Below are 12,093 nucleotides of genomic sequence, written 5' to 3' on the forward strand. Positions count from 1 at the left end.
CTGCAATGTTTCAATGACGTTTAAAGCAAGGAGAAACAGCATTTCATTTTTCTACTGGGCATATCTGAACGTAACATGATGTTCAACAATTCTAGAGCAGAACCTCCACCCCATTTTATTTCCTTTTTCTTACTTTTCTTTCTCACTTGTTCCTTTTTCCCTTTCCTCTGCTTTTAGATAACAGCTACTCATGATCCTGCCATTTGCACTTACTCTAAACACGTCTTTTGTGTCTTAACTTGGCCCATCACTACTCCCTTTGGCCTTGCACCATGAACCCTTTTGTCTTTTTATCACCACTGCCCTCCACCTTATCAGAGAGCTTTCCTTTGTTTTTTTTTCACATCTTCAGTGAGCAGCAGTTTTCTTCTTGAGGGGTTTTTGGAAGGATATTTCATATTTTTAGTTAAGCTTCTCACACTGCTAGAAAAATAGTGAGAAACACATTTCTCCTTTGAACATTTTTTTTCCCCAGAAATAGGATTTATGATATAGCATATTTAGAGGCTTGAGAATTAGCCGAAATCTCACTTCCCCCAATGAATGAATTCTGCCAGTTTTGCATTAGGCTTCATAAGACCATAAGATGTAGGAACACAAGTAGTCCATTCAGCCCATCGAGTCTACTGCACCATTCAATGAGATCATGACTGATTCAATATTCTAATCCTCAACTCCACTTTGGATTGGCCATGCTAAATTGCCCCTTAGTGACAGAGGAACGAGCTATGGTAAATGCATGGGATTATGGCGATAGGGCCTGGGTGGGATTGTGGTCGGTGCAGACCCGATGGGCTGAATGGCCTCCTCTGCACTGTAGGATTCTATGATTCTAAATCTATGATTCTCTGTCTTAAACTCTTACTCCAAGATTATGCCCTCTGATCTTAGACTCTCAGCAACCTCTCAGCATCTACCCTGTCAAACCCCCTGAGAATCCTATATGTCTCAATAAGGTCACCTCTCATTCTTTTAAACTCTGATGAGTACAGTCCCAACCTACTCAACCTCTCCTCATACAAAAATCTCTTCATATCCGGGATGAACCTAGTGAACCTTCCCTGGACTGCCTTTAATGCCAGTTAATCTTTCCTTAGATAAGGGGGCCAAAACTGTTCAGAATATTCCAGATGTGGTCTAACTAGTGCCTTGCATTATTTTAGCAAGACATTCCTATTTTTATACTTCATTCCCTTTGAAATAAAGGTCAACATTCCATTTGCCTTCCCTATTACCTGCTGAACTTGCACGCTAGCTTTTTATGATTTATGCTGAGGATTCCCAAACCCCTCTGAGCTGCAGCCTTCTGCCATCTTTCCCCATTTAAGTAATATTCAGCTCCTTTGTTCTTCCTATCAAAATGTATAACTTCACAATTACCTACATTATATTCCATCTGCCAAGTTTTTGCCCATTCACTTAACCTTCTATATCCCTCTGAAGACTTGTGTCGTCCTCACCACTTGACTTCTCACCTATCTTTGTGTCATCCATAAACTTGGCAATAATACATTCACTTTTCTTGTCCAAGTCATTAATATATATTATGAATAATTGTGGCCCCAGCACTGATCCCTGTGGCACTCTACTAGTTACAGGCTGCCATCCTGACAATACCCCTTTTGTCCCAAATCTCTGTTTTCTATTAGTTGGCCAGTCCTCTTTCCATGCTGCTAATATACTACCCCAACACCATGGGTTCTTATCATGAGTGCTTCATTATTATGCAGGACTGGTGTAGGAGAATGAAAAACAGTAGAAGCCCAATATTAGCCTACAGAAGCAAACACTAATAGATGGTCACAGAAATAGCACTTGTTATTAATACACAGTGAGATCTATAGACTAATGCAGCAAGCTGATTGGAGAATGTGCATTTTAACTTTCCATCCATGACTCATTTTGTAATTCCAGATATATGGCCATGTATGCCTACAAGCCACAAAAAGTAGATGAGCTGGAGCTGCGGAAAGGAGAGATGTATCGTGTCATTGAGAAATGTCAGGATGGATGGTTCAAAGGCACTTCATTGAGGACTGGAATTTCTGGTGTCTTTCCTGGAAATTACGTGACTCCTGTCTCCAGGTGGGTGCATGACATTAACAGCAGAATTTCACGGCCCAAACTCTACAGTCTAATGGAAGCATTGATGATATCAGGACTAATTAAAAGGAAAAATTATTTTCCTCTTTTTCTATAAACTTTGTCACTTGAGTAAGGAAATAAAGGCACTAGTGTGGGCAATAATTCAATATCGAGTGGTATCTGTTTTGTTTTAGGGCTCCCTTTGGAACAACTCAGTCAAAAAACGCAGGAGGTGCTGTCCAAACCATAAAAGGAAGCTCCCCGTCAGGCCATTCTGCAACGGGTCTTGTGAATAATGGTGTGAGGCCCATTCCTCCTGTCGCCATCTCCCCCGTTCAGTCACAGCTTCACACTACCAGTCCCCAGATCAACAACTGCTTACGTTACTCAGGGCAGCAAACGGTCAACCAAGCCCGCAGTGCGATGCAGATGGGTAAGTAATGCACATCGCGAAAGCTTCTTTCCAATCTATTGCTTCGTTCCACCGCATTGGCTAAATGGTATACTGTGTGTTATCCTTGCTGTAATCAACTTCATTAATTCATCGTACATACAGTTCAGAAACAGGACACCCAACCCAACAGGTTCTTGCTGGTGTTTATGACCACATTAGTTTCCTCCCACTTAACCCTATCAGCATATTCCTTTCCCCTTCCTGTGGCTTACCTTAAATGCATCTGTGTTCTTCATCTCGACGACTTCATGTTTTGTACCGAGTTCCACACTCTAAACACTTTCTGGATAAAGATATTTTTTTCCTCAAATCCTCAAAGTTATACTTCTACCTTTACCCGCAGCTTAACCAACCAGTAGGTGATACGTGAAACAGTTTCTCTGGGATGACTCCAGTAACTGTCCTCCAGTGGATAAACCTGGACATTTGGGTAGTCATTTGGGTAGTCTTGTAACCTACAACTCTCAGCCTCAGGGCTTTCGAAATTTGAATTTTTAAAAGTTCAATAAGTACACTTTAAATATGAGTTGAATGCTTTGGGTGGCATTTAGTTTAATATCACGGTGCCACAATTTTTCTAAATTTTATTTTTTAAAGGAAATGCTTTGTAGAGAAGTCAGTGTCTGTTTTGAGAGCATGCCTAAGTGATGCCACAGGTGCAATGAAGGAGTACCATGGGTGCTGCTGCTTCACTGCGTTACTTAACTTAGCAACTTTAACTTTGTGTGGAAAGTGTTGGGATTTTTTTTATTGAAGAGAATCTTGTATTTTTATCTCAAAGCAAGTGACATGATGATACAGTTCAAAGCAATTTGCAACTTCATGTCAAGTTTATGACATAAATATTTTCTTTTTCCACAGGCTGTCTGTCTAGTGAAGGAACTCCCAATGTAATGGTGCCCTATATCAAACTTAAAATTCAGGTCTTATTTTTATAATAATAATTCAGAATATTTCCCTTCTCTTGTAGCTTATTTTCTGTTTAAAAAAAATCTTGTATAAATTACAGTTCTAGACACATAGAAGGAAAATAGATACCTGTATGTATCAGGCGATTACTAGTAAACTTGTATATTGTTATGTAATATTGTTACAAAAAGTTTTTTTATAAAAAAGAATATTTTTTATAAAAAAATTAACAGAAGGAGAAGATGAATAGTAATGTAGTCTGCCTGGGTCTTTGATACTGTTCTGAGATTCAGCTTACGGCACAGCACGAGACAGCTGTGGATGAAAATGGAGGAGATGTATGTAGCAAATCAACTTTGTTTGCTCGTGGGAGCAACAGTCCTTTCCTTACTTTTTGATCGTCTCTTTTATTCTTTAAATCTGTATTATGAATGTTGTTTTGATGTGACGTTCTTGCCGTCTGCTGTGAATGACTCCTACCTTCATGAAAAGTATGACCAGAGTGCAACATTTCAGACACCCTCATTACTACCCATATTTCTCAGCAGGAACTGTAAAGCCACATTTGTACTGCATTTTATGAATACGTGTTTTAAAAATTGAATGGTTTTATATGACCCAAAACATGTAACTAAATTATTTTGAATACATTTTTAAGAGAAATATTTTTCCGATTGTCCAGATAAGGGAAAGGTTTAAGAGGAATGTTGCAATTTAAGCATTTAAGTTTGTACAACATACAATCACAGGCAGCCTTGTTTAGAATGAGGATTTTATGGTGTAGGAAATACCCAGTGGGCGTCTGCATTATATTGTGTACAGTCTTCCATTTTGCTTTTTGGATTTTGCAAAATGGTTTCATTTTAAACTGTGCTCAGTGGTAGGATTGACTTGACCACTATCAGTATATGAGAATCATCTGAGGAAGCAACAGCCTGAATAAACTGTTCCAGGGGATGCTCAGACTTCCTGTTCCATTTTATTTTTGCAGTCCATCCTGCTGTCCAAGCACTTGAACGTCCTACAGCAACTGTACCACCACTAAGAACACAAAGTCCTCCAACCCGTATCGTGGCCACTGTGGTGCGACCCCAGCCAATGACCTCCCCGCAGCATGTCTATCAACCCTCTGGAGCTCCTGGTGCTAGACCAACCATTTCGCTCACCTCCGCAGCTGTAGCAATCACGCCACCAAATGTCAACGCGGCCAACTTGAATGGGGACACAATGAGCGGATCAGCGAGCACGTCGGCGACTTCCAGTCCATCGAATTCCGCCCCTGCTGTGCCCAAATTGGAAGAGCGGAAAAGTGAGAGGGTGAGACTTATCAGTAGGTTGTTCAATGTGTGGATTTTTATCTAATCTTTCATTCTTTTTGTGTGATAATTAGAGAATGGACGGCAGATTGCACTGAATCTTTCCACACTCGAGACTCACCACATCACTTACAGACTGACAACAGTCACTCGTCACATGCTCAGGCTTATTAGTGGAATTATTTCCTTTTCTTTTCTTGTGTCGCTGCTATGCTGAAGCCAATTAATTCTTTTTGAATAGAGTTCCAGAAAGGGCATGTAGTCCTCTGCTCCCTCTCTGTGTAGCCATTCTTCATTAGGTTAGATCTAATCAGCAAATAATAGCCAATCATTAAAATGAAGGGATTGATTTTTTAAACTTGTTTCATGGAATGTGGGAATTGGCTTTAAACTGAGTGGCTTGCTTGGCCTTTTCGGGAGCCAGCTAACAGTTCAACCACATTGAGCGGAATTTTGCATTCGGTGCACAAGAGTGCTGGGTGAGGCAAGAAAACTGGTGTGCAGCTCTTCCGCTGCTTTGTTGTCACGGTGGGAGAGAGCGAGGCCCAAGAAAGCTGGCAGCACTGGCTCCACAGAGATCGGGGCACCCTTTTCAAAGATCTGTGCTTAAGTACTTTCTCCCCTCAGCCCCTGCCACAGAAACCTTCTCCCCCCCAAAGCACCAAGGCACTGCCCGGGCATGTCCTGGTCCCCTGGGAGCTATACTTACCTGTGTGCCCCCTGGTGGGTTCTCCTCGACTGCTTCACATTTTTAAACAGCAGTTGTAAACCTCAAGGGGGTGTTCTAAATGTGGGGTGGGCGGGGGGGGGAGCATCTAGCGGGGAAGCCCATTACTTATATTAAAATGCATTAACCTCATTAAGGGGCGGGGAGAATCAGAAAACAAGATCTTGCCAGTGAGAATCTTGTTCTTCAATTCTCATGAGATTTTGCACCCACGTCACCGTTTGCGCTCATCGTTAACGCGGATGCAAAATCCATTGTGTGGGTATGGAGTCACATGTAAGCCAGACCAGGTAAGGATGGCACATGTCCTTCCCTAAAGGATATTAGTTAACCAGTTGGGTTTTTAGAACAATGGTCACAATTACTGGCTTTAAATTCCAGAATTTATTAATTGAATTTAAATTCCACCAGCCACTATGGTAAGAACATAAGAAATAGGAGCAGGAGTAGGCCATCTAGCCCCTTGAGCCTGCCCCACCATTCAATAAGATCATGGCTGATCTGATAGTGATTTAGTTCCACTTACCCGCCCGCTCCCCATAACCCTTAATTCCCTTATTGATCAGAAATCTATCTACCTGTGACTTAAACATATTTAACGAGGTAACCTCCACTGCTTCAATGGGCAGAGAATTCCAGAGATCCACTACTCTCTGAGAGAAGAAGTTCCTCCTCAACTCTGTCCTAAACTGACTCCCCCTTATTTTGAGGCTGTGTCCTCTAGTTCTTGTTTCCTTTCTAAGTGGAAAGAATCTCTCTGCCTCTACCCTGTCGAGCCCCTTCATTATCTTATATGTCTCTATAAGATCTCCCCTCAGCCTTCTAAACTCCAACGAGTACAGGCCCAATCTACTCAATCTCTCCTCATAAGCTAACTCCCTCATCTCCGGTATCAACCTGGTGAACCTTCTCTGTACTCCCTCCAAGGCCAATACATCCTTCCGCAAATAAGGGGACCACAATTGCACACAGTACTCTAGTTGCGACCTCACCAGTACCTTGTACAATTGCAGCAAGACCTCCCTGCTTTTATACTCCATCCCCTTTGCGATAAAGGCCAACATTCCATTTGCCTTCTTGATCACCTGCTGCACCTGCAAACTGAGTTTTTGCGATCCATGCACAAGGACACCCAGGTCCCTCTGCACAGTAGCATGTTGTAATTTTTCACCATTTAAATAATAGTCCATTTTACTATTATTCCTTCCAAAGTGGATAACCTCACACTTGTCAACATTATACTACATCTGCCAGATCCTCGCCCACTCACTCAGCCTATCCAAATCTCTCTGCAGACTTTCCGCATCCTCCACGCAATTCGCTTTCCCACTCATCTTTGTATCATCCGCAAACTTTGTTACCCTACACTCGGTCCCCTCCTCCAGATCGTCTATGTATATGGTAAACAGTTGAGGCCCCAGCACCGATCCCTGCGGCACGCCACTAGTCACCAACTGCCAACCAGAAAAGCACCCATTTATTCCAACTCTCTGCTTCCTGTTAGATAGCCAATCCTCAATCCACGCTAACACTTTACCCCCAACTCCGTGTACCCTAATCTTCTGCAGCAACCTTTTGTGAGGCACCTTATCAAACGCCTTCTGGAAATCCAAAAACACCACATCCACCGGTTCCCCTCTGTCAACCACACTCGTTACATCTTCATAAAAATCCAGTAAATTCGTCAAGTACGACTTTCCCTTCATGAATCCATGCTGTGTCTGCTTGATCAAACCATTTTTTTCCAGGTGTCCTGCTATTTCTTCTTTAATGATGGATTCCAGCAATTTCCCAACTACGGACGTTAAGCTAACCGGCCTGTAGTTACCCGCCTTTTGTCTACCTCCTTTTTTAAACAGTGGCGTCACATTAGCTGTTTTCCAATCAGCCGGCACTTCCCCAGAGTCCAGCGAATTTTGATAAATTACAACCAATGCATCCGCTATTACTTCTGCCATTTCTTTCAGTACCCTGGGATGCATTCCATCTGGGCCCAGGGACTTGTCTACCTTTAGTCCCATCAGCCTACCAAGCACTACCTCTTTAGTAATAGTAATCGTTTTAAGGACCTCACCCCCTACAGTCCCACGACCATCAATTTTCGGTAAGCTATTTGTGTCCTCTACCGTGAAGACCGACACAAAAAACTTGTTTAAGGCCTCGACCATTTCCTCGTTTCCCATTATTAAATCCCCCTTCTCGTCTTCTAAGGGTGGGATTTTAAGGGTGGGATTTGAATATGTGCCCTCTCCCTGCCCCCCAACATTAGCCTGGGCTAATTACTAGTCGAGTGAACCACCGTCTCCCCCACCATTTGGTCCTGACCCGACTGAACTGTCATCATTGCATCCACATTTTCAGTAAGGATCATTGGCTAATTATCAGGAAAAAGTCTCGGAATTGGTTTTGCCCTTCACTATTCTGAAGATACTGAGCCAGCTGGAGATTTCTCACAGCCACTTTGGTTATTGTTGACTCATCTACCATGGACTACAGAAAGAGACCAGGATTCTCCCAAAAAAATTCTAAGTCCCCAGTTTACGTGAGAACAAGAGTAATTCCCACCTATTTTTTTAGCGTGATTTTCCGATTGAATCTCCCACACTCTGTGCATCACAGAGTGCCCTAGCGGGATTCCCTCTGAAAAGTGATGGGTGGAGCCTATTCCCGCCCGAGAGGCCGGCAGCATAGCGCTGAGCAGGCCACTGCACATGCGCCTGTCTCAGCACTGACAGATTGGTGCATGTGCAGTGACCCCACATTGCCGGCCTCCCGACCACCGGCCAGCCCCCCACCCTCCGATCGTTGGCCTCCCGGACCGCTCTGGGCCAGCTCCGATTTCTCCCCCATTGCCCAACAGTTTCAATCTCCCAATTCCCCCCCCGCCCCGACAGTCCTGACCAGCTGTCCTCCCTCCCTCTGCCACAGATCCCAAATGCAGAGTGGAGCATGCCCCCCAATAGCTCCCCACTGGCCCTGCCCCCTTGGCACTGCTCAGTGCCTGGCGGGCAATGCCAAGGTGCCCTGGGGCAGTGCCAGCTTTCCCCTTTACCCCCGACCTCTTGGGGTGCTTAATGGCCTCTGTTCCATTCAGCGGGGCGGCTGTCTGTTCCTTGTTAGTGGGGAGCAGTTATAAACCCCACTGGAGTGAACCACTCCTGGCAGTGTGGGGGAGACACTAGCGAGCCCAAAGACTTCAGTCCCGGGCCCGCTAATGACATTGAAATGCCAATTTTGATATGGTAATCAGCTCCACGCTGATTTCCGGCGCCGAGCTGATTACTCTGGAAATCTTTGGCTGGGAGACATGTGGAGGCCGTGGTGCAGAGTGGGAAGCCTGTGAAACAGTCTCTGCTGATGTCTCCTGGTCTGTTGTGCTGCTAAGGCAGTGCAGTGGGCTGGAAGATTTGCCCCCAGAGTGTTAATCTATTCTATTCTGTATGACCAGGTACCAAATAATGCAATACTTTCATCTGTTAGTCCATTAAGGATCTTTGAAAATACCTACTTTACTGATTAATTTTACAGTATTTTAGCCTGCAGAAAATCTGTGGTTTGCACCTTGGGTGCCATGGTAGAAAATATTTTCCCACTGATAACACAAATGTTATAGATTCATGTTTTCAAACAGACACATGATCATTTACATTCTCTATTACAAGTACACTCTTCATCTTCCCTGAATAATACAATTTCTTTGGTCACTATAAGGCACAATTGCATGAATAAAATCATAGAATCCCTACAGTGCAGAAGGAAATCATTCTAGCCCATCAAGTTTGCACCAATTCTCTGACAGAGCATCTACCCCACGCCCCATCCCCAGAACCCCAAGCATTTATTCTGCTAATCCCTGGACCTATACATCTTGGGACACGAAGGGGCAATTTAGCACGGCCAATCCACTTGACCTGCACACCTTTGGACTTAGGGAGGAAACCGGAGCACTCGGAAGAAACCCACGCAGGCACGGGGAGAACATGCAAACTCTCAAATTCACCAGAATTACAAGTTGCTATTTCATCATCTTTTAACTATTTTGTATATTCTTCTTTTTGCCTACAGTACGAACATGAGGCATACGAGGAAATGGTTGGATTCAGGTTTAACTCAGCCATAAGTAACATCAAACATTCATAACTCTGATGGGTTGCAAGCCGATCCTCCTGGGATAAATAAATAGGAGGAATGGCAATCAATGGTCCACTAGCTTCTACATGGTTCATCGCTCTTCCATTTTATAACCACATTGGCAGCATTCTGCATCTGGGGATCAATTATATCCCTGTTTCTACACTTAGTTGCTGCTGTATCCTTAATTTTCTGTTCAGGCTAAAGAGAATATTAAATACATTTTTAACCCTTTTTAACTCCAGAGGGTGTGCTCAAAAAGGGCTGCAAATTAGGATGGAGCCTGGTTACAGCAGGTCTCAACTTTACTTCAGAGGTTTGTAAAGGGCATTGTAAGTTAATTTCCAGCCTCGTAGGCCCACTGTATTATTGATGGTTTATGTGCCCAGTGAAAGCAAGCATAGCAGCACTTTCCTGGCAGAACTGGAGATCCAGGCTTGGGTAATATAGCTTCAGGGAAACCAGTTTTGCTTTACATAAAATAAATCATAAATTATGAAATAATTATGTGCCATTTCCAAGAAAAATAGCTTACAGTGTACAGTTTTTTATAATTAACATAATTTATGCATATAATTTGTTTTTATCTGCATACTAGTAAACTGTCCTGCAGTCTATGTCCACAGTGACAAGAATTGAATATGAGATTCCCTCAATTGCAACACCTACTGGCCAAGGTTCACACGCAGCAGCAGTTTCTAACAGCACAGAAAGAGGCCAATCAACCCAGCATGCCTCTGCTGGCTATTTGAAAGAGTTGTGCAATTTTGTCGCACTCTCCAGTTTTTTCCCCATAATCCTACAAATTAGTCCTCTTCAAGTACATGTCCAAATGCCATTTAAAAGTTCCAAGGAATTTCTTTTTACTAGTACATTCTTTGTACTAGTACAGCTAGTACATTCAAAATCCTAATAACCCTGTGCAAAAAAATTTTTCCTCTCATTCTTTTGCCAATTCTTTGAAATCTATGACCTCTGGTTACCATACCACTTGCCAGCAGAAATATTTCTTTTTTTTTATTATTTCATGGGATGTGGGCAAGGCCAGCATTTGTTATCCACCCCTAATTATACTTGAAAGGTTGGTGTTCTATTAAAACATGTCACCATTTTGAATACCTCTATTAGGTATTTACCCCTTAACTTTTCATAGAATCCTATAGTGCAGAAGGAGGCCATTTCGGCCCATCGAGTCTACACCAACCACAATCCCATCCAGGCCCTATCCCCGTAACCCCACATATTTACCCTTGCTAGTCCCCCTGACACTAAGGGGCAATTTAGCATGGCCAATCAACCTAACCCACACACATCTTTGGACTGTGGGAGGAAACCCACGCAGACACAAGGGGAATGTGCAAACTCCACACAGACAGTAACCCAAGCCAGGAATCGAACCCAGGTCCCTGGCACTGAGAAGCAGCAGTGCTAACCACTGTGCCACCGTGCCACTTCTTTTTCTTTAAAGAGAAAAGTTATCAGCTTCTCCAATGTCTCCACATAACTGAAGTCCCTCATCTCTGGCATCATATTGATAAGCCTTCTCTCTATACCCTTTCCAGAACCTTAAGATCCTTACTAAAGTCTGATCCCCAGAATTATACACAATGCTCCGAGACTAAAGTAGAGACTTTTTTTTAAATGCAGTTCCCCTATTTACAAAGATAAGCGTTCCATACACTTTCTTAATCGCCTTATCATCTTGTCCTTCCATCTTGAAAGCCACCCCCCTCCCTGCTCAAAATGATACCATTTAGATTAGGCTGCCTCTCCATTTTGTTTATCCCAATGTGTGCCACTTTATTAATCTATATTAAATTGCCTCTACCACACATCTTCCCACTTCACAAACTATCTTGGTCCTCCTGAAATTTGAAATATTGTCATTCTCAATATTTCCCAGGTTACCAAGTTTTGTATCATCTGCAAACTTTGAAACTGTACTCGCTAAACCCAAATCCAGGTCATTTATTTATAGTGACAAAACGTGCCTAAAATCCAGATACAGTAATAGGAAGTTGGATGGAAAATGCACATACACAAGGTTTTTAATAATATATACATAGATATCTAGATAGTTTTCTTTTGCCTGCAACTACATCTGAAGTAGAATTTCAGGAAAACTAATGTATGTTTTCTAAAACATTAATAAAATATCCCATTTCTGTACCCTTTCCATGATTCTCTGCTATTATCTAAGTCTGTTAAAGCAGCTCACCCACCAAACCCACCACCCTCTTTTAGATATGGAGAAAATTAAACAATAAATCAGTCCAGACTACCATTTGGTTCTAGAACTTTGAGTTATTGGTGTGTAGTGGAGTGCAAAACTATCTTTGCAATAAGGAGCCTATTGAAACCTCTGCAAATCTCAAGACAGCTTGTGTGCTCTTTAGATCTTTAATGTATTTGCACACATGGAAGCTGTTGTTGGTTTTATTATGCAATTATTCCAACTATCCTCGAGCTAA

At 42.7% G+C, this 12,093-nt stretch overlaps 1 protein-coding gene across 1 annotated transcript in view; it reads left to right on the top strand.

Annotated features, from left to right (window-relative positions):
- LOC144499700 (E3 ubiquitin-protein ligase SH3RF3-like) overlaps window positions 1-12,093 on the top strand; it is a 338,883-nt gene that overhangs the window by 298,150 nt on the left and 28,640 nt on the right. Inside the window, exons 6-8 of the mRNA XM_078222001.1 lie at window positions 1,915-2,085; window positions 2,280-2,518; window positions 4,440-4,765. Coding sequence (XP_078078127.1) covers window positions 1,915-2,085; window positions 2,280-2,518; window positions 4,440-4,765 — 736 coding nt within the window. The remainder of the gene's footprint in view (window positions 1-1,914; window positions 2,086-2,279; window positions 2,519-4,439; window positions 4,766-12,093) is intronic.

This window comes from Mustelus asterias, chromosome 10 (assembly GCF_964213995.1).
Source record: "Mustelus asterias chromosome 10, sMusAst1.hap1.1, whole genome shotgun sequence".
In the NCBI taxonomy this organism is placed as follows: Eukaryota; Metazoa; Chordata; class Chondrichthyes; order Carcharhiniformes; family Triakidae; genus Mustelus; species Mustelus asterias.